Genomic DNA, 22,853 nt, shown 5'->3' on the forward strand with positions numbered 1-22,853 from the left:
TGCAGGCAGTTGGTTTGCTTTCTCTGCTTTACCTCAGCACACCAGTATCCTAGTTTGCACATTATCCCACGGGGCCCTTTTCCTTGTCACTGGATTCCTCCAACCCAACCATGCCCCCATTTTCGCCAAAAGAACTGAATTCAGATCATCTGTTCATTTATTTAATAAACAATGAAAATATTTTTAAAAAATGGATAGAAACAAATAGTCACAGAAATCAAAGGATTCTCTCACACCATGGGCACCCACCCACAAATTCCTTTTCTAAATCAAGCCTTGTGTTACAGGATAGCCACCTCCCTAGCAGGATATACAAAGGCACATTCACGTGTAACTTGTTACTGTGTTTACTGGAAAAGCATCCGGGATAGAGTTTACTGTATTATCCAGGGTCTTCTTAATGAAGGGAAATCTCTCTCTCTGGCATTAGTTACAGAAAAGATTACCTGTCAGCTGCGAAGCTGGTCTGTATCTTGTGCATGTGCTGATTTGGGCTCCGGAAGACAGAGCCTTACTGGAAGCCCACCATCAAGGGGAGTGTTCGGACCTTGTGGCTGACCCTTTCTGTGCCAGCGTGTGGTTTATTTGTTAATGCTGTGGTGCTCATGAGTCCAACCAGGTTCTTAGGCTTGTGGTCTGTTATGCTAATAATACTATGATGTCTAACTTAAAGTCCTGTAAGGTAATGTTAAATGCCACACGCAGACCTAAGGTGAGAAGTCACCTCTCCAATACTTACTCTGAAATGAGTCTTATGGTTCTGCAGAGCAATGATTAGTGTGGAAAAGCAATACCATCCAATGATCTATGAACATGGATTTGCTGTAATCATGGCTCTGCTATAACATGCTCAAGCACACTAATGAGAAAAATCATTCTGAATTTACTTGCAATTATAATAATGGTGATTTGAGGTGCTTCCTCAACATGAAACACTTACTAAATGCTTCTATTGTTAAAAAACAAAAACCAAAAAATCTTCCCTTCTTCCAAAGCTATTTTTTAGAGTGCAATATCCAATAGTAACATATCTGTAAGGTCTATACACACAACTCATAAGTCCTAATGTTTTGCGATCAGCTAGTGATTGAACAGATCTTGCTTTCGAAGTAAAGGAAAGCACAGGTATTCTTAAATTTTGTCTTTTAAGCAGTAAATAGTAATTAACCTATTATTTTTTAAATAATTTAATTATTTTATATAATATTATGTATTATATAATATTAATATTATACAATATACAATATAAAATATGTATATTATATAATAATATAATACTATATTGATATATAGTATTATATAATATTATATATTTATATAAAATATAATTATTTTATTTAATAAAAATAATTATTAAAAATTACTTAAAAATAAGTAAATAAGAACAATCTTCACCAGTTTCTGAAATACTCATAATTGGACCTTCTTTCTTGGAAGGATACTTACCACATTGGTGGTGTTTGGAGAGGCTCCATGATGCATTAGTTGTGATACGATATTTACATGCCCCATGAAGGCAGCAACATGGATTGGGGTAAGGCCCGACTAGGAAGAAAAGAGGGAAATGCTGGTTTGTGATCTTATCATGAAAAGGTTTTGTCTGCCTGTCTCCCTGCCTGCCCTCCACCCACCCACCTTAATATAACCACTTGAGTGATCAGATCAAAGACACCAGCGCCCTGCCTATTTTTGGCATAGATTCAGATTCAATAAGATAAACGCATCAGGACATGATCATCGTTTCCTTAAAGCAGGTTCGGTGATTATGAAAGACCTATGTCATATCCACTAAAGAAGAAAAAGTTCATATATTTTATGAAGATCAATGAGAAAAAATTAGAGAAAAATGACTTAAAGTTTTTTTCCCCTTTGCTACCAAACCTTCTTTATCCATATAACCGTGTGTGTGTGTGTGTGTGTGTGTGTGTGTCTAAGGGGGGTACTTAATGCCAACCTTCTAAAAAACGAGCAAATCAGCATTAAATCTTTAATCAATTTTTAAATTTCATGAATATTATAAATTAAGTAAGGCAAATAATACAAAGGTCACTAGACTAGACTTTAAATATTGTTTGTCTATAATCCTACACACACACACAGCCATAACACTTGTGCTTTGTATGTGAAATGATGCCACTTATAATTTTTTAGAATTTCATTCCACTTGCAACATGAACATCGTCATTTGGTAAAAATATTTAACATGCCTAGAAAAAGTTTTTTTTTTTTTTTTTAAAGAGAGTGAGAAGGAGATACCAATCTCAAGAGAAATTTGAGAAATGTCAAAAAAATATGTGAAAGGAACTCTGCCTAATAATAGTGAGGTAAAGGGCAGAAGAGAAATAATTCTGGTTGCCCCACCTTCAGACAGTGGCAACCGAGGGAACCAGGGAAAAGCTCTGTGTTGTAATTTGGCACTTTTCTCCATCAGCAGGGGGAGTCCTTAGAACATGCGCAGGGCCAAGCCCTCATCTCCGTCTGCCCTGCCTTTGGGAGCTCTCAGGGAATACAGGACTGGCAACAGCCCCTTCTCAGGGGCTGACATCTCTGGATATTTATTCAAACATCAGTCAAAAAAATTTGATCGCAGAGCCCACTCTGACTTTAAAAATGGTTGCTGCGCACTGAGAATAAGCTTTTAAAATCACAGGTGCCATAATAAAGCCGTAAGAGTGAAGAAAGAATAAAGCAGTAGTAATATTTTCAATCATTTATCATTTTAAAATTGTGTCGCAAATCAAGGCAAATGTTTCATCTGCAGATAAGAAAATCAGGCAAAGTAACAGTCACTAAGCTAGATCTCAAACTTTCTATTTGCTTCCAATGCTACAGCCTTCACTGATGCATTCAACAAACCTTTACTGAACGGCCTACACTGTGTTGCTGGCATCTACAGACCAGTGGGGCTCAGCCTGTGCCCATGGAGCCTGGACTCCAGAGAGAGCCTGGACTCTCTGGGGGCAGGAGAGTAGTTAGGTCATACGTGCTTTGATGGGAAGAGGCAGTCTGCAGGGGAGCTCCTACAGTGGGCCAGGGGTGAGGGATTTCCCTATCCCGTCCAGGCGGGTGTGCAGAATTAGCTGAGCAAAGCTGGGGTGACACATGGAGGGTGCAGAGATAGGGAGGTGAATGAAAGGGTGTCCAGTCTAGGGAAGTGTCATGGCTGGCATCTAGGGAGACCAGAGTGCTGGGGCTGGAGTAGGGAAGGAGAGTCCAGAGGGGCCAGGGGTGGCCGAGCCTGGTTTGCTGTCTTGCAGGCTCAGCACTGGTCCTGGTGGAACATTCCTCTGAGTTCCATGTCAGTTTGTACAAAAGAAACCTAGAGCTAGTCCTTTATTAACTTCAGCAACTCTGTGTGTCGTTCATTCTGAATTTTGGGAGAGAGAAGTGTTCAGTTTACAAACACCTGGAGGTTTGAGTATACAGAGTTTCTCCACCTTGGCAAAGTTGACATTATGCACCAGATAATTCATTGTTGTAGAAGGCTGGCCTGTATACACTGTCAACTATTCATTGGCACTGGCCTCTAGTAGCACCATGTGGCTGTCACAACTGAAAATACCTCCAGACGTGGTCAGCTGCCCCCTGGGGGGCAAAATCGCTCCCACTGAGGAGTACTGCATGACAGGATTTCATGAAAATTACGCTTTCGTTGATGGTACCACTCACCCCTAAGCATGAAGCATGTGTTTTGGATGATGTGTTTGTACCCACCCCCCAGACTCCTGTCTATTCTCCTCCGGATGGGCAGCCCCTTGGGTGAAGGATCTACACAGTCATCAGTGGCAATCACACACACAGCACAACTAGCTGTTCTCTGAGGAAGGCTCTGAGACTCCAGCTGTGAAGGTATACACTGGTGACACGGCGAAGCCTAGAAATCCTCCTCGCCTCACCTCGGTTACAGCTTGGATGGATGCACCGTGTTTCAGAAGGAGTTCCATGACTTTAATTCGATTCTTCTTGCAGGCAATATGAAGAGGAGTGAAGCCGTTCTGAAAGGGACAAAGGCACAGAAGTACATGACCACATTCCTTGAAGATACAATTCCTCCGAGTGTGGTAAAATGTTTGGGAAATGATGTTCTGTAAGGATTTGGAAGTAAATGACGCGATGAAACAGAACGCGGATTCTTCTCTGGAAGCGTAGGTAGTCTAGCTGCTCCTAGAAATCCACAGTACTCTGCTGATCACGAACAGGAAGTGAATTTTTGTCACAGCCTCTTGGTGGCTGAGGCAAAATGGTCATGAGTTTTTTTAGATTATGTTATTTTGGAATTCACTCTTCCAAATAATATGTCCCTCCCTCCTCCATCTCATTTCAAATACAGACTAAAAACAGCTGGGCCCAAACATTTGTCCTCACAGCCCAAACTCTGCCAATGCCATTCAGCATTCTCTGTTGAATTTTAGGACAACTACAAGACTGGTTCTAGAATGTTTTCATCCCTTCCAGTTTTAGGGTTCAAATAGGTGTTTACTCCCAAGGAAGCAGGAAACAACCCAACATTATTTGGATCACTTGGTTTCACATTTCATCTAATAAAGGAGTCTGCTTTTTCACAAATTAGCTCCAAATCATACCACTCGATCATTGAAACCACAGAGCATTTTTCAGTCACCATAGAGAACTATAAAGTATCAGGGGCCACTCTAAAAGCTTAGGTCCAAGTCACCATAGGTGTTTCCACAGCCACTCTGAGACCGTTTACCTGGCCATAGTCCATCCCAGGATGACTGGCTCTAACCTCCACATGTTGTGAAATCTTCCAAGTCAGAGGAAAATGAGAGTGAATGTCCACACCCTGTTTTAAGGCTTTTTTTTTTTCTTGTATGGAAAAATGAGTCATAACTGCTAATTTCTTTTCCTCCCTTCTCAGAATTCAAAGATATGCTTGATATACTGGTCAGGTCAACAGCTTTTGAAATACTATTTCAGTAAAAGCTTTTAGTGACAATGACAGGCTGGGGTCAGAGTACTCCTCAGTCCTCATGTTTCCTGCCCCCAGAGTAGCAGAGGCACTGGGGGTCCGTTGGGACAGGGAGACAGTACCAGTTGGAAAGGAACAGTGACCCTTTCTAAATCAGTTGATCAGATGACAGCCTTTACCTTAAAATTGCTAGTCAATTTACATGTCTTCCCTAGCATTTGGTGACTGATTTTTTCCTAAACATGGGTGCTTATTCTGAACTAAATTTAAACAGCTTACCAAATTGGGATTATTTATTTTTCCAAAGACAAAAACCCTATCTCATCAAGAAAATCAAATTACAGTACAGCTAGGGGTTAAAATAACAGATCATTTTAGGAGTTAAGACTACAAATGAGACCAAATTTTCATTTTTATCAATAGGAAAAGGAGATGACTGGCCATATGTTAGCTTACATGGTAAACGTAACACAAAAGTTTAGCTCACACATTCCTAGACCACTGATGGGTAAGAGAAAGTTTTTTGACCACTTTTCCTCATTTTTTTAGATCTTGGGGAAAAAATTTTAATTCATATAAATATAACTATACCCTCAGTAAGATAAGTCTAATCACCTCAGTCTTTTCTACACCTACAGTTTTTGGGTCTTATTTATGTTAAGAGATTCACCAGTGCGACCATAAAGAGATTAATGATTTAGCCCCATCGGCCTTGTTCACATCAGAAATAGGTTGTTTCTTTAAAGGATATTTGAAAAAAGTTGAGGGGAAGTACACTTTACTTAACTAGAGCTTCTATTTTTACCTCCTCAAAGTAATCTCTTCTCACGTGGAGGCCGCATGTTGTCAGCAAGACAACACAGACTGGAGCTGTTGGCTTAGCCACTCACCAGGGCTTTGGCATTGGGGTTCGCTTTCTTGTCCAGGAGGACCTTGGCGACTTTGTAATGCCCGCAGTGGGCAGCCACGTGGAGGGCAGTCAGGTAGTCATTGGTGACGTCGTCCACGGGCACATTATGCTGGAGGAGAAGCTGGACGCAGTTCAAGTGATCCCCTTGTGTGGCCATATGCAATGGAGACAATCCATTCTGGAACACATAAGAAAATCAGAGTTTAATGTTTTACCTTTTAAATGCAAATGTCCCGAACATAAAATACAGCACAAATATGAGAAGATGAAAGCCTAGTTTTTCACACAGAAATACCTTTTCTTTTTTAAAAGGCTTTTTTAAAAGTTTTATTATCTAAATTCCAAGTCGTTAACATGTCATATTACTTTTAATTTTAAGTAAACTCTATACGACACACAAGATCAAAGATCAAAGTCACATGATCTACCAACTGAGCCAGCCAGCCACCCTCTTTTTAAAAGGTTTTGATGATTGTTTTGAACTCTAGCTATTTTTAAACCTAGTCCTCTCACTTCTTTTATCAGTTGAAAACAAATTTTTCAAGATAATTTCTTTTCTGGTTTTAAACATGGTGTGAATTGGGGTGACTGGGTGGCTCAGTCAGTTAAACATTCAACTCTTGATCTCAGCTCAGGTCTTGATCTTGGGGTTGTGAGTTCAAGGCCCGTGCTGGGCTCCACACTGGACGTGGAGCCTAATTTTTTAAAAAATATGAATTGTACTAACGTCCATTATTTATCTTATCCCCAGTGAACTAAAATTCTTTCTTTTTTCTTTCCTTTTTTTTTTTCTTTAAGATTTTAAGTAATCTCCATTCCCAAATGGGCCTTGAAACCACAATCCTGAGATCAAAAGCTGTATGCTCCATGGACTAAGCCAGCCAGGCATTCCTGGAATTCTTAATATTTAAGAGTGAGAAGGATTTTTAAAAATTTTTTAAAAAAGCAAAAGTAGATTGGAATTCATTACACTGGCTTTTTTTTTTTCCTTACAAGTTACTAACACTTGATATTCTTATATTGATTTGATCAATAAAAAAAGATCTGACTAAAACAGCACATTTCATTTCCTATCAATGTAGAAAGGAAATTTTTCCTCTTCCATCAGTCTGGTGCCCCCCTGTGTCTGTGATGAGGAAAGGCAAGGCACTGACCAACTCCTCAACTAACACCTGCCTCTATTTAAATCAACTGGGATCAACGACACAGTTAATCATGCGTGGTAGGAATAAGTCAAAAATTCTTTAAAGAGTTGTGAGAAGAAATAAAGCAGGTTGGAGGACATTTAGCATCCAGTACTTATTTCCCAGTGAAGACAAAAATAAGGCATTAAGATGTTAGTCCTTTCGCACATGCTTCCTTCAAATATGCAGGCAAAGTGGAGGAGTCTGGGAAATTTCTAGAGAATCCAATTGTCAAGAGAGGCTCTGTTCATCACTGTAACATAGTTTAACATATCTGGGGGTGGGCAAGAAGCGAGTGCAAATTCAGTTTCCAAAACATGTGTCATCGGTGAACTTTGAAAATAATGATGTATTAAATAGGCACTGATGACTCCGGGATTTCTGAATCCTCTGGGCCAAGTTATTTCCCGTAATTTATCTATTAATGACATAAAATAGTAGATCAAGATAAAAACAGTGCAAGCCTTCCTCTAGCCGCCCTCATGGTACCATTCACTCACTGTGATATATTTCAATGCAACACTAGTTGTGCTCCTTGCAAGTAAAATTTCATGGATTATAATTTCCCCAGATTGTGCGGCATATATAGAAAAATAAATATTCATGTAACTTTAAAGACTTCATACATGGTCAATCAGAATATTTCTGCCTAGGGGTGTCTGGGTGGCTCAGTGGGTTAAGCCTCTGCCTTCGCTCAGGTCATGATCTCAGGGTCCTGGGATGGAGCCCTGCATCTGGTTCTCTGCTCAGCGGGGAGCCTGCTTCCTCCACCCCCCCCCCACACCTGCCTCTCTGCCTACTTGTGCTCTCTCTCTCTCTCCGTCAAATAAATAAATAAAATCTTTAAAAAAAAGAATATTTTTGCCTAAAAAATTCCACTCTAACATTCTAAATCGAAGTAGACACTAACATGCAACAAAGGATGGGGATGCTTCTCATTTGAGATCCTGCCACCCACGAGCACATGTACATCTCCTTTCCTCCCTGCCAAGACATTCCTTTGCTTTATGTTCTGAATGGTGAAGTAAACAAAGAAACAAAATCTCAGAGATCAAATGATAGTCGTGGAGAGTAGAGATGGGAGGCAGTGCCAACGAAAGAAAAAAATTCTCTAGCGATACACAAAATAACAATATATGAGTAGGTAAGTTATAGGGCATTGGAGAAGGAGGAGAAGAATGTAAAGACCTTCTGCCCTAGGAAGAGGGGTCTTATCACAGACTGCCCCCTCGTAAAGCTGAACATACAGATCCAACACGACGGCTTTCCTTAGCTCAGAAAGATGAAAGCCTTGAGGAATTAGACAGATGGCCTTAAAGTCAGAAACGCATTCATTCACTTAAAATTCATTCAGGAAATGTTTCTGGGAGGTCTACTATGGGCCAGACACTAATTTAGGGGCCTGGGATACCACACCGAAGGAGGCAAAGTCCTTGCTTTCATTCTACCAAGGAGAGAGATAAGTACACAGGAAGAAAAGCTAACAAGGAAGCCTCTGTGAGAACAAAACACTGGAGTCAGAAAATGGGTAGAGACGGCAGAGATCTGGGACAAGCTGAGGGAACTCCATGTAGGGGCACAGGACATGAGGGTAAACCTGGTGCGTTCTGGAAAGTGGAAGCAGGCCAGCTGGCTGGAAGATGGTAGGGAGCAGAACAAGAGGAGGTGGTCAGATGCTGGTCAGGAATTTATTAGGGCAGGAGGCTACTTCTGAACAAACATGGTAGATATGACCTATACGCATCCATCCTTTCCCAAACTCTGAAGCAATTTAAAAGATAAATTCCACAAGGGCATGTATGCACACACCCCCAAAACACACAGGAAAGGAAATAAAAACAGAGGTGTGATGTCTATACATTGTAGAATGTCAAAAGAGGGTTTAGTGTGTTAACACATCCAGCAGAAGAGAGAAGGTAGAATGCTAAGCGTCTGTGGAAGGGTACATCAGCGGTGTTACTGGTTAATGTTTAATAACTATAGCTCTTTGAAAAAGAAAAACTCTGGGGCACCTGGTTTGGCTTAGTGGGTTGAGCCTCTGCCTTCAGCTTGGGTCATGATCTCAGGGTCCTGGGATCAGGCCCTGCATCGGGCTCTCTGGTTAGTGAGGAGCCTGCTTCCCCCTCTCTCTCTTCCTGCCTCTCTGCCTACTTCTGATCTCTCTCTCTGTCAAATAAGTAAATAAAATATTTTAAAGAAAAGAAAAAAAGAAAAACCCTAATATGTGACATTTGCCAATCCCCATGGTGTGAAGAACCCCACTATGACTGATTTCGAGCCATCAATTTGATGTCACTGAATACAGAACTGGAAAAAGATGTACACAATAGGCTCAATGATGTGGCTCCAACCCACTGGGTAAAATAAAGACAGGTGATTGATTTCTCAGATGCCCCAAAGGCAGGGCAGATGGAAGCACGACACAACTTGGAAGATAAAGATGAGGCCTGGAGTCAAAAGCAGGATTGGCTCACCTGTGTATGGAGCGGTCAGGTTTCTAGGTTCTTCGGACCTAGCAAAGCAAAAGGATTTTCCCCTTGTCCTTCTCAGGAAATCAGGAGTTTAGTTTCTGGAGAAACTGAAGCAGAGCGATTCTGGAAGCAGGAGCCTGGGCAGTAGCAGTGGTGAGGCTCTGGAGTGATACCAGGTGCTCACAGAAAAAGGAAGGCTGGCATGGGTGTCAAGAGTGTGGTCTCTCCAGTTAGACTGCCTGCGTTCAAATCCTTGTTCTGACATGAGCTGAGCTCTCTTGAGAAAGTTATTTTAACCCTTTGGGTCTCAGTTGCCTCATCTATTAAAAGGGCCTAAGAGTAAAACTGGTGCCTCATTGTGAGGATTCAGTGGGTCCATATATGAAAAGTGCTTGGATACCACGTAAGTATTTGTTATCACTACCATGATTGATGTATGCATAGAGAACTAGGAGAATGACAGCCCCCTCTTTTTTTTTTCTTACTCGGAATGTACTGACACAGATTCTACACTGTAAAACATTAGCAGATTCGTCTCTCAAAATAACTGAACTTGCCAGAAAAAAAGGGCAATTAACCGTGACATGGGGGGACGTGTACGGCTCACCACCAGTGGAGTCCTGCCTACACTCGCATGGAGTTTCCACTCAAATGTTAGTGCCTGACACTGATGGTGGGGTACAAACACCTGTGGGAAACCCCAACATGAAAGAGAGAGACAAAACCAACACAGAGAAAAAATATATTGTGAGGAATAAGAGACAGAAGAGAGGCAGGAAAAAATTAAATTCTGGGGTGTTCTCAGAAAGGTAATAGACTATATCGCATCCATTAAACAAGAACTGGATGCTTTAAGAAAAGAAGTTATCAGAGAACAAGAAAATGTTCTTGCCCATTATAAGCACAGAAGAAAAAAAATCAAGGAAATATCTTGGAAAGAAAGAAAAAACAATGAGAGGAACAAAAGGGAGAAAAGATGGAGACAGCAATTTTATTTTTAGCTATGCCTTATTGTTTTGATGAAATGAAAATTAATTTTGAAGAGAACAAGGGTTTTTAGGCAGGAGGTGACACGGTGTGGTTGACGTGATCTGGCTACATTGACTGTTGTGCATTGGGAATGGGGCTGGAGAGGACCATGGCAGGATGGAGGCACCAGTAAGGAAGCTGTTGTAAGGCTCCAGTTAGTGGTGAGGTGACTCAGAAGAAAGCAGTAGAGGTGGAGAAAAGATAAATACAGACTTCTTGAAAGGACAAAGCAGAGCCAGAAGGCCTTAGATGAGAAGCCCTCAAAAGGTCAAGGTGTCATCACATACAATGAAATACTGTGGCTGTTTCATACTGTTGGTAACACCCCACTTGGTTACTAATGTAAACCCTACATTTCAAATGAGTGACGGAATTGTTCAGACCACCTGGAACCTCTTGCATCTCCACTAGGGCTGTTGAGGAAACACCAACCAGAGTACTCGCACACAGGAGTAACATGTGTTTTTGTTGTTTTGATGACATTTAGAAGTAAGGCTCTTTATAAAGCTTAATGCAGTTTCCACGTATCACTGATCAGATTAACAAAAATTATGGGACTCAGGTATTCCGTATGTTTCAAAATTTATTTATAAATATTCTCTTATTAAATAGTGCCAAAGGCTTTATCATAAAAATCCAGAAGACATTCTGTAAGACATTCATTTTGAGGCAATCACCATGCATTCTTTTTGCATATGTCAACTTTGCCAAAGACTCAAGCAAGATGCCATCGTTCCAAAGTTTCCAGCCTTTATCAGTTAAACGATATCCCCTTTAATAATCTGTAAACCCTCAAGAAATAAACCAAAGGGCGGGACAAAGAGAGCCAGTCCCCAGACTTCCGAGACTATAGATCTTATATTTTCTTTCACAAATAAACAATGATTGATGAGCTATGAAAATTTCACAGAGTAAGATCAAGCAGTGAGTGTTCCCAAAATAAAGCAAAAACAAGCAACATGCACAAAGACGACTTTGTGGCAGGGCGCACTCCATCGAAAGGCTTCATAAACCCAAACTAATGTTAAGGTTCTCCAAGATCTGAACTACTCTTCACTGCTACATTGGAATGGTATCATTTTTCTATGATTCAAAGGCAGTTAAATAAGCTCAACAGGCAGTAAAGGCATGCAAAGTGAAATACAGTCCACCTCCAAAAACTTGGGAAGAAATTACCTTGGTTTTTGAAAGAATGGGGGCTGCTCGGTCGAGCAGCATTTCCACCACCTGCTCATGGCCGCTCCTTGCTCCACAGTGCAGGGGCGTCAGACCGTCCTGAGGAACAAAGGCAACATCTTCAGTTAGATTTGATGGGAAACTCCATAAATGCAGTGTCTTTCTTCAGGATTTGGTGCGACTTCCAACATGTTGTGGACCTGGGACTTTCAAACATTTACTCACATATCTCAAAATAATTTCCTATTCCTAAGTAGAAAACTAAATTTTTCAAAAGTTTAAGCAGTTGTAAAATGCATAATTTCCCACATATTAGAATACTCACCATTAAAAATACGATTGTTTCCCTACTCTTTCCATATCCAATGGAATTGACCTACCATAAGTAATTTGAGAGCCACCATTTAAAAAAAGTAAAAAAATAAACTTTTATTATAAAAATTTGTTTTTTTAAAGATCAACCTCATTTTATTTTCTTTTAAATTTAAGTTCAATTAGCCAACATACAGTCCATCATTAGTTTCAAATGTAGAGTTCAGTAACTCATGAGTTGCATGTAACTCCCACTCTCATCACATCACGTGCCCTACTTAACGTCCAACTACCCCATCCCTCACCCACCGCCCCTCCAGCAACCCTCAGTTTTTCTCCTATAGTTAACAATTTCTCATGGTTTGTCTCCCTGTCGGGTTGCTTCCCATTCAGTTTTCCCTCCCTTTTCCTGTGATCCACCGCACTATTTCTAATATTTCACATATGAGTGAAACCATATGATAAATGTCTTTCTCTGACTGAATTATTTCCCTCAGCATAATACCCTCCAATTCCATCCATCTCAATGTAAATGCTAAGTATTCATCCTTTCTGATGGCTCAGTAATATTCCATTGTATATATGGACCACATCTTCTTTATCGATTCATCTGTCAACAGACATCGAGGTTCTTTCCATAGTTTGACTTTTGTGGACATTGCTGCTATGAATATTGAGGTGCATGTGCCTCTTTGGATCTTTACATTTGTATCTTCGGGGTAAACATCTAGTAGTAAAACTGCTGAGTCATAGGATAGCTCTATTTTTAACCTCTTGAGGAAATGCTACAGTTTTCCAGAGTGGCTGCAATAGTCTGCATTCCCACCAACAGTGTCGAAGGTTTCTTTTCCTCCACACCCTCACCAACTTTTTGTGTTTTCGATTATTGCCATTCTAACAGGTGTGAGATGATATATCATTTTGTTTTTTCTTTTTTTAAAGATTTTATTTATTTATTTGACACAGAGAGATCACAGGTAGGCAGAGAGGCAGGCAGAGCGAGACAAAGGGAAGCAGACCCCCCGCTAAGCAGAGAGCCCAAAGCGGGACTCGATCCCAGGACCCTGAGATCATGACCTGAGCCAAAGGCAGTGGCTTAACCCACTGAGCCACCCAGGTGCCCCTTATTTTAGTTTTGATTAGCATTTTCCTGATGATGAGTGATGTTGGACATCTTTTCATGTGTCTGTTGGCCAACTGGATGTCTTCTTTGTAGAAATGTCTGTTCATGTCTTCTCTCATTTTTTAATTGTATTATTTGTTTTCTGGTGTTGAGGTATAAATTCTTTGTATATTTTGGATACTAATCCTTGATCAGAGGTGTCATTTACATTTTCTCCCATTCATTAGATTGACTTTTAGTTTTATTGTTTACTTTTCTATGCAGAAGCTTGTTATTTTGATGTAGTTCCAACAGTTTATTTTTGCTCTTGTTTTCCTTTCCCAGGTGATGGATCTAGAAAACTGTTATGCAATGTCAGAGAAATTATTGCTCTCTTCCAGGTTTCCATGGTTCCAGGTCTCACATTTATGTCCTTAATTTTTGAGTTTATTTCTGTGTCTGGTATAAGAAAGTAGTCCAGGATCATTCTTCTGTATGTAGCTGTCTGGTTTTTCCAACACTACTTGTTGAAGAGATTTTTCCCATTGCATATTCTCGCCTTCTTTGTCAAAGATGAATTGACCATATAATTACGGGTTATTTCTGGGCTCTCTGTTCTGTTCCATTGATATATGTGTCTATTTTGGTGCCAGTATCATACTGTTGTGATTACTACAGCTTTGTAGAATATCTTGAAATCTGGGATTGTGATACTTCCATTTTTCTTTTCCAATATTATTTTGGCTATTTGAGGTCTTTTGTGGTTCTGGACAAATGTTAGGATTGTTTGCTCTAGTGAAAAATGCTGTTGGTATTTTGATAGGGACTGCATTAAACCTGTAGATTGCTTTGGGTAATATGGACATTTTAACAATATTTGTTCTTCCAATCCATGAGCATGGAATATCTTTCCATTTATTTGTATCATCTTCAATTTATTTCATCCGTGTTTTATAGTTTTCAGAGTACAGCTCTTTCACCTTCTTGGTTAAGTTTATTCCCAGGCATTTTATTATTTTTGGTACAAACACCATCCCAATGTTTGTTTTTATCAATGTTAGTGCTGAGACATCTCCTCTGCATAAGTAAGTAGATGGATTTTGTTAAAGCAGTGTCACTAGTTCTTTGAACTCCTGAATTACATGCCAAAATCACCTACATGGTGAAGATTTTTTTCAATGATGCATCATAATACAACTCCTTTAGGTCCTTCATTTTTGTTAGCAGCAGCAGCAGCAGCAAGATTTCTAACCATCCAATGAGCGGAAGAAACTGTTGCTCAGTCATTAGCACACCATTGTGAACATGACACTGATATCCTCTACTCTTTGCCTTGCTCAACTCTGTCCCCCTTTTTCCCCAGGTTTTGCACCCTGGGGCCAGGTGTGTGAGAGTTAGTTAGGTCTTTCTTTAGTGCTAAGGTAGAAGGACTGTTGTACTACATGTTTGGTGGGAAAGCCCGGGAACTGAGGAGTGGAAAATTATTCACTCAAAACTATCTAAGTGGCCCCAAACTCTAGGGAGAGTTTTTACACACCCACATTAACGTGTTCCCCAACTTGAAGATTCCCACGGTTGACAATGCCTACCCAAAAGACAGTTACAATTTAAGGTACATCAGAATGTAATTCAGTGTGTTCAAATCACTTCTAGATTGTATGAGCAGATCTTGAAAATAACCGTAATTATCCTAATGTATATTTGGTGAGGTACAATCCTATTTCTAACCTACCAGCCACATCCAAGAATTAAGTCCTTAAAAAATGAAATTTTAATCACAAGCATTGCATGACCTCATTTGATCATGCTGTGAGCATGAAAGCATTCTGCCTTTTATGCTGATTTAAAACATTTGCTCTTATAAACCAAAGTAAAGCAATGTATAGACTTTGAAGTTGGAAACAGCATTTTGCTAATAAAAACAGATAAAAAAATAAAAATCACTATAATGTCCAAGGGTCTTCCCAATAATGTAAAATCTGAAAATATCTGAAGGAGAAATAATAATTACCTCTATCCTCTACCACACACACAGAAACATACCACACAGACCCTTTTATATTGTCTTTTATGAACTGAAAGGTCAAATCTGTTTCTTTCATTTTCGCATAAGTAGATTCTAAGACCCAAGAGGTGACAGATTACGTGCAGACGTGTTCAAACTAAGGTCACACAGAAAACATAATTATTTTAGCCCAACTCATTTATCCTTGAAGATTACCTTCCCCCAAACAAACTCCTACACACTGAACGCAAAGTGTCTGGCTTGTTAAGTGCAAAACCTCGACTCCTCGATCTTTTGAAACATACTGTTCCTTACAGACGTACATGTTTGCCCGTTTCATTTTTTTTTTAAGTTTTAATTATGGAAAATTTCAAACCTATTTCAGACTAAAGCAGACTGAATGGGGTAACGAGCCTCTGGTGTGCGGTGCTCGGCGTCAGCCGTCACCCGTCACCTTCCTGATCAGGCTTTTCCCTTCGTGTCCCTGACCTTTTCTCTTCTCTTAGATCACTGTGAAGCCAATCCAAGCTTGAAACCATCTGATCCTCACAACTACCCTGATACAGAAGGCACAATCTTCATGTGATACATGAAGACTCGAAGGGTTCCAACAGGTTCAGTGACGCATCCAAGGCGGCACAGGCTGACGGCAGAGCTAGGCCAGACGGTGCGGAACAGACAAGGCACATCTTGGGAGGAGTTACTACGACAAAGCCCCTTGGCTCAAACTTCCAGCCACCCTGAACCTTCCTTTTATCTACATTCTGCAGCTGCTGCCTCTGATCTCTGGTGTTTATTTATTAAAAACTCATCGACTCCAGAGATGCGGCTGGGGAAGGTAATTTTTTCATCAGCGCAAGAGCAGTGAAGTGCCACTGTCCCCAGCCATTGTTCCTATTACCACCTGGTTTCAATCATCAAGTCAGCTGCTTCCCCAGGGTTGAGATCTTCAGTTCCCAGCTAACTGCAGTGATCGACCTGAAGCACCACTCTTTTCAACTGGACTTTGACTTGCAGTATTTTTAACATTGATCGTGAGTAGCTGACTCCTTTGGATCTTCTGCAAATTTGCTCTGCAACTTTTCAAAAGTGCAGGACTTCAAACAGCCAGGATCCCGGCCGGAGAGCTGCCTCATCAGGGAGCTGCACAAGATGTCATGACTGCCTGGCCTGGCTGCGGGGACATTCACAGGTCAGTGGAGAGCTGGTGCCCAGAGTTAATGCAAGGTCTTCAGCGTCACAGCATTTACGGTGACAAAGAACACAGCTGCCCGGCCAGCCTGCAGTGAGACTGAAGGGTATCTGCCATGTACTGCTTCACACTTAGTTCAGTTTAAAAAAAAAGGAAAATTAGCCAGTACTGAGTTGACTTAATACCGATATTTTGGACAAAAATTAAATATTTAAATTTCCAGGACACCTGGGTGGCTCAGTAGCTGAAGCAGCTGCCTTTTGGCTCAGATCATGATCCAGCCTGTGTCAGGCTCTCTGCTCAGCGGGGAGCTTGCTTCTCCTCCCTCTGCCCTTCCCCTCTCTTGTGCTATCTTTCTCAAATAAATGGTCTTTTAAAAAATTTAAATTTCAAACTAATTTCTTTTGCTTTGAAATGGGTGAGGTTTATCATTCACGTTTCTGGAGCCCTGTGTTTGGGGACCATCCATAACTGCCACTCATTCCCTGGCCAAGCCTCAGTTCCCTGGGTTAAGAGGGACAGCCTTCCCCAAGTGCCCCTCCTTCCCACCTGGTCCACAAACCCTCTGTAGCTCTTTGTCTTCTTGCTTCTCAGCATTGCCCACATGGGGTACCTGCACGGACTCCCCTTCCCACTTTCTCTTAAGATCCCAGTGTATACCGTTTGAAAGTTCTGTGTTCTTACGAGGTTTTTCCAAAACTGGACATAAGCATCCCATTTGCAGGGCATCTGCCTTATTTTATCTGTACTTCTTTTGAGGAACCTCGAACTTTTGGTTGAGTCTTAGTCCTTTGTGAACAGGCATTATCCTTTCAACGAGTCTGCTTCTGAGCACAAGGCCACTTAGTTTAAGGGATATTTGACCGTCACAGGGAGGGTTACTCAGTACTGTATCCGTGAAAGTGGCTTAATGGAAATGAGTGAATGAACGCATGGAGAGACCAGGTAAATGGGTTTGGGCACTAGTCTTTCAAAAAAGGTTTTCTAGTTAGCTGGTTAAAAATCCCTTTCCTTGTTATCCTTTTTGTCTAGATTTACCTTGTACTTCAGGAGTGCTATACTTTGTCTTTCTTTCCAGAAAAATAAAACTCTCAATTAAAAAGAAAAAAAAAAGATTTTAAATGTGACAAAAGACTGACGAGTCTTTCTCACTCTCAGAGTAAGCAAAATATCAGAGGAGTTGTTCTAAATAAGATATTTTCCTCTTACTTAGAATACTACAAGCTTAACAAAGGGAGCTCCTGTGGATCCCGTGGTTTGGAACACAGCGGCGATCCGGTGTACTCCTTTCCCTGAAACTAGAGCAGTGCTTTTTTCCAATACAAAATGAGGACTCTAACCTACTCCCAGCACAGTGTCACTTAGAATGGGTCTGGGACCAAAAAGCAGTTCCTCAGTTGCATATGAAAGTGCCGGCCTCTGGATGGCAAATGCTTGACAAAGGCAATTCCCGGGGCGCCAGGGAGGCCATCTCAGTCTCACCAATGGCAGCATGTGCGCTTGGATAGCAGAGAGAGAGAGAGAGGGATGCTGAGTTACCATAGTAACGTTATGGGAGAGAAGGGAAATTGCATGGGGTTAGTTTTTTTTTTTTTTTTCCCCCAATTCCCCTGATTTTTAAAGCACTAACATAATGAACAAGTATTCCCTTGGGGAGAATTCTGAAGCAAAGCCAACTGGCTCATCCAGATCTCATATTTCACCTCGGTGACAGTAATCTTATTACTGAGGTGGGAAACTGTGCCTTACTGGCTGGACAAAATGCTCTCTCGTGTTAGCCTGAGAGCAAAACCTTGCACACTCGAAGGTCAAAAAGGCTTTCTTTCGGGTCCTGTTTTTGCCAAAAAGCATGGAGCAGGACATGAAGGCATTACTTCTGAGAACACTGCACCCAGAATATGTTCTTAACAGGCTGAACTTGTTCAAAGCCAATACTGAAGTGATACTAATTCTTGACTTGGGAAATAATTTTTAAAATGTACATTTCTTTTGACATGTATTCTGTAGGTTCCTTTCTTTCCTTCTCTCTAAGCAATAAATAAATAAATCTCACTCTAGAGAAGAAAAAGGAAATCAAGCAGAGAGAACTCTTTTCCTGTATCAGGGATGTAAAAGAGGATGTATATTTCACTGAAAACTGGAAACAATGAAACACAAAGCAGGTACTTCTCCAGGAGGGGAGAGCTGTAACAGGGTAGGAGAGAAGTCAAAGGGCAGCAACTGCTGTCCAACAGTAATGCTCTTCTCAGATCTGTATTCTTTACCAAAACTTCTGACTGTATCCTCATTGTATGTGTGTTCAGTGGTACAGATTTGACCAAGGAGGGAGTGTTATACCATTTTTTGAAAAACCCCTGTTGTTACAGGCACACTGTACTTGTGAACTTACTGAATCTTTACAACTCATGAGAAAGACACCAGAGTTCCACTTACAGGTAAGAAAGCTCCTCCAGAGGGTGGAGGTACCTACTCAAGGTCACGGAACCTACTCAAGGTCACACACAAGCCAATGGCTGGACTCTTAATTTATACTTCGCCTTGCCTCCAGCTGAGGAATCGGATTCCCTCTACTGTCAAACAATCTCCTTTCATGACCTAGAATTCATTTCTGCCATTTATGTATAGGAGAGAGAAGTATCTCTTCCTAATTCCCTTCCTTGCTGTCCCTGTCATTCATTCTGTATGTTTAAATTAAACTAAAATAAGGCAAAATCCTTCTGTTGTTCTCTCTGCTTAGAAAACCATGGCTTTCTCTCTGAGCCTAGAACCCACACCCTTATGCTATTTGTTGTGTATTTTCCCATTCTGTTCTTTGTGCCTCCTTTTTGTCTTCCTTTGGGTTAACCGAGCATTATTTAGTATTCTAATCACTGAATCATTACACATATCATTGGCTATCTCCATCTTTGGCTTTTTAAATCAATCTTTTTTCTTTTTCTTTTAGTGGTTGCCCTAGGCATTACAATATATATCCTTAATTTAACACGTCTACCTAATATTATCAATCATGTATCACATAGTAATATTATATATGATGTATTGAATTAATATTATATAACTTCACATATAATATGAAATTCTGCTATATTTCCATTTACACTATGAGTTTTATCTTTTGTGCTATAAATATTAGATATTTAACTTCGACTACAAACCTAATAGATTGATATTTTTCTTTAATCAAATTTTAAAGAATCTCTAAAAAGCAAAAATGTTCTCTATATTGATCTGCTTATGTATTACTTCCAACTTTTCTTTCCATTTTTTAGATCCATATTTCCATTTGCTATCATTTCCCTTCAGAATGAACAACTTCCTTTAGTATTTCTTTTAGTGTGGGTTTGATGTTTTCTCAAGTATTGCTTATCTGAAACTGCATTCTGCTCTTATTATGAATTTGTTTATAGGATATAAGTTCTAGGTTAACAGATATTTTTCATTTAGTACCTGAAAAATGTTCCATTGCCTTTTGGCCTCCAGTGTTTCTTTTCTTTTTCTCTTTTTTAAAGATTTTATTTATTTATTTGAAAGAGTGAGAAAGCAGGAGCAGGGAGAGGGGTAGAGGGAGAAGCAAGCTAACCCTTAAGCAGGGAGCCCGATGCGGGACTCGATCGCAGGACCCTGGGATCATGACTTGAGCTGAAGGCAGAGGCTTAAATGACTGAGCCACCCGGGTACCCCTGGCCTCCAGTGTTTCAGATAATAAGTTTGATTACAGTCTCATCATTATTTTTCCATTTATAATGTGTCTTGTTCTCTGGCTGTCTACATTTCTTTCCCTATCTTTGATATTTAGCAGCTTTGGTATGATGTGCCTCCGTGTGGTTTTCTTCGTATCTATCCTCCATGGGGTGTGCTGTGCCTCCTGGGTCAGGGCTTGCAGTTTATGATTAAAGTGGTAATCTTTTCGACTCCATTCTCTTTCTCCTCTGCTTCTTAGGCTGCATCATATATATGTAGTCAGCTTGCTAGTATTCCACGGGTTGTTGACATGTTAACTTGATTTTTAACCTTTTTGTTTTCCGTTCTACAGTTTGGATGATTTTTATAACTTGACTTCAAGTTCACCAATTCTTTCTCACTTTGCCTTCAATCTGTTCTTTATCCCATCCAGTGATTTAAAAAAAAAAAAAATTAGGTATTGTTTTTTTAGTTCTAAGATTTATTTTTTTAAGATTTCTTTACTTCTCCTGAAATTTTTTTCTTTTTTTGCCTTATTGATTTTATCTATCTTTTCCTTCAGGTCTCTAACATATTTATCATAGTTATTTTATTTTATTTTTTTAAGATTTTATTTATTTATTTGACAGACAGAGATCACAAGTAGGCAGAGAGGCAGGCAGAGAGAGAGGAGGAAGCAGGCTCCCTGCTGAGCAGAGAGCCCAATTTGGGGCTCGATCCCAGGACCCTGAGATCATGACCCGAGCCGAAGGCAGAGGCTTAACCCACTGAGCCACCCAGATGCCCCATGGGTTTGTTTTTATTACATACCTTTTCCTTTGGACTGCATGCCAGATTTTGTTTTTCCTCTTGTGTGTACTAGTAATTTTTAAATTATATGTCAAATTTAGATTAAATACTGGATATTATGAGTAATATGCTATAAAGACTCTGATCTTGTAGGGACATGGTTTTAGGTTTTCAACGGCAAGTCTGTTTCAGTTTTGTCCTTATTCCAAGAGTAATCCCTTTAGACTTGGGACACAGCTATAACTTCTAAGGTGCAGTTCTTATAGAGTTAATAAAAAGCCAAAGAAGTTTACCAAGCCTCCCTGATGTGGTGATTGTCTTCCTTGCAACAGGCACTGCTGAACTTTCCTCTCAGCTTTCGATTTTTTTATCTGTTATTTCCCTCTGGCCTCCTTGGTGTTTGAACACCCCCTCCCCTGCAAACACACATAGTTCAGGGCTCAGCTAAAGATTGTGGGGAGTTGTTAGACTGACTTCAGTGCTTTATTTGTGGTTCCCTCCTTTCAGTGATTCATCCCTGAATATCCAGCCACTCTTACAGCTCCAAACGTGATCCTCTAACCTCAAGACAGTAACATTGTGACTGTCTCCATGAATTGTATGACAGTACCTCCCTTATAAATAGAGATCTCATGATATTTAGTTATTTCAAAAGTTGAATTCACTCCCATTTATGCTAAGTTTTGATTACTTTTCAGTGCCTTCCAAACACGTTTTAAAAACTATTTTTTTCAGAGTCTATGATTTTTACCATTACTTCAAGTCAAAATTCTAATACAGTTGAGTAAAAACATGAATATGTGACTTCTACACACTCTGCCATCACAGTTTATATTTGTTTCTATCGCACACTATTTCCTTAGAACATGTTACATGGAAAAAATTCAAATTAAAGATGCTGGCGAGGATGCGGAGAAAGGGGAACCCTCCTACACTGTTGGTGGGAATGCAAGCTGGTGCAACCACTCTGGAAAACAGCATGGAGGTTCCTCAAAATGTTGAAAATAGAACTGCCCTATGACCCAGCAATTGCACTATTGGGTATTTACCCTAAAGATACAAACGTAGTGATCCAAAGGGGCACGTGCACCTGAATGTTTATAGCAGCAATGTCCACAATAGCCAAACTATGGAAAGAACCTAGATTTCCATCAACAGATGAATGGATCAAGAAGATGTGGTATATATACACAATGGAATACTATGCAGCCATCAAAAGAAATGAAATCTTGCCATTTGCGACAACATGGATGGAACTGGAGCGTATCATGCTTAGCGAAATAAGTCAAGCAGAGAAAGACAACTATCATATGATCTCCCTGATATTAGGAAGTGGCGATGCAACATGGGGGCGTAAGTGGGTACAAGAAGAATAAATGAAACAAGATGGGATTGGGAGGGAGACAAACCATAAGTGACTCTTAATCTCACAAAACAAACTGAGGGTTGCTGGGGGGAGGGGGTTTGGGAGAAGGGGGTGGGATTATGGACATTGGGGAGGGTATGTGCTTTGGTGAGTGCTGTGAAGTGTGTAAACCTGGTGATTCACAGACCTGTACCCCTGGGGATAAAAATATATGTTTATAAAAAATAAAAAATTTAAAAAAAAAAGTTGACACTTAAAAAAAAATAATGACTTATTTATTTATCTTAGTTTTCCTTTGGGAAGGAGGATAATTAACGATACTTACTGTTGATAACTATTGAGTTCTTGTGTGCCTAATGAATGCAGAGTTATTTAAAAGAAATAAGGTTACTGAGCATTACTGACTTACATCACAAGAAAATAGGAGAAAGAGTAGAGTACTTGCTGGGCACCAGCACTTAGAACCACAGCAATTAATGAAAATAACACCTGTCCTGAGCCTGCTCTACAGACTCTTCACGGCAGCCTGGCTTCAGGGGTACCCAAAATTTACCCAATACCTTTATATCTCTAATTTCGTAAGGGAAATGGGGTTTCCAATATGCTGTAAAATCATTAGGAGAGAAAGAAATAGACAGAGAGACACAGTGTGGGAGAACATGCTCCCGTCATGTCCTCAGAACTCTTTGCAACTCTCAAAAGCATT

General features: G+C 40.2%; 1 protein-coding gene and 1 long non-coding RNA gene across 4 annotated transcripts in view; one reads left to right on the forward strand and one right to left on the reverse strand.

Annotated features, from left to right (window-relative positions):
• ANK3 (ankyrin 3) overlaps positions 1-22,853 on the reverse strand; it is a 670,694-nt gene that overhangs the window by 152,751 nt on the left and 495,090 nt on the right. For all 3 annotated transcript variants that reach the window (XM_059397461.1, XM_059397462.1, XM_059397460.1), the window contains 4 exons: positions 11,701-11,799; positions 5,821-6,018; positions 3,897-3,995; positions 1,447-1,545 (listed from right to left, as the gene is read on the reverse strand). In XM_059397461.1, the coding sequence (XP_059253444.1) occupies positions 1,447-1,545; positions 3,897-3,995; positions 5,821-6,018; positions 11,701-11,799 (495 nt within the window). The remainder of the gene's footprint in view (positions 1-1,446; positions 1,546-3,896; positions 3,996-5,820; positions 6,019-11,700; positions 11,800-22,853) is intronic.
• LOC132015199 (uncharacterized) lies at positions 15,907-21,778 on the forward strand. Its single transcript, XR_009403581.1, has 3 exons — positions 15,907-16,311; positions 18,678-18,746; positions 21,645-21,778. It is a non-coding gene; the product is annotated as an uncharacterized LOC132015199 (long non-coding RNA).

Source organism: Mustela nigripes, chromosome 4 (genome assembly GCF_022355385.1).
Source record: "Mustela nigripes isolate SB6536 chromosome 4, MUSNIG.SB6536, whole genome shotgun sequence".
NCBI lineage: Eukaryota > Metazoa > Chordata > Mammalia > Carnivora > Mustelidae > Mustela > Mustela nigripes.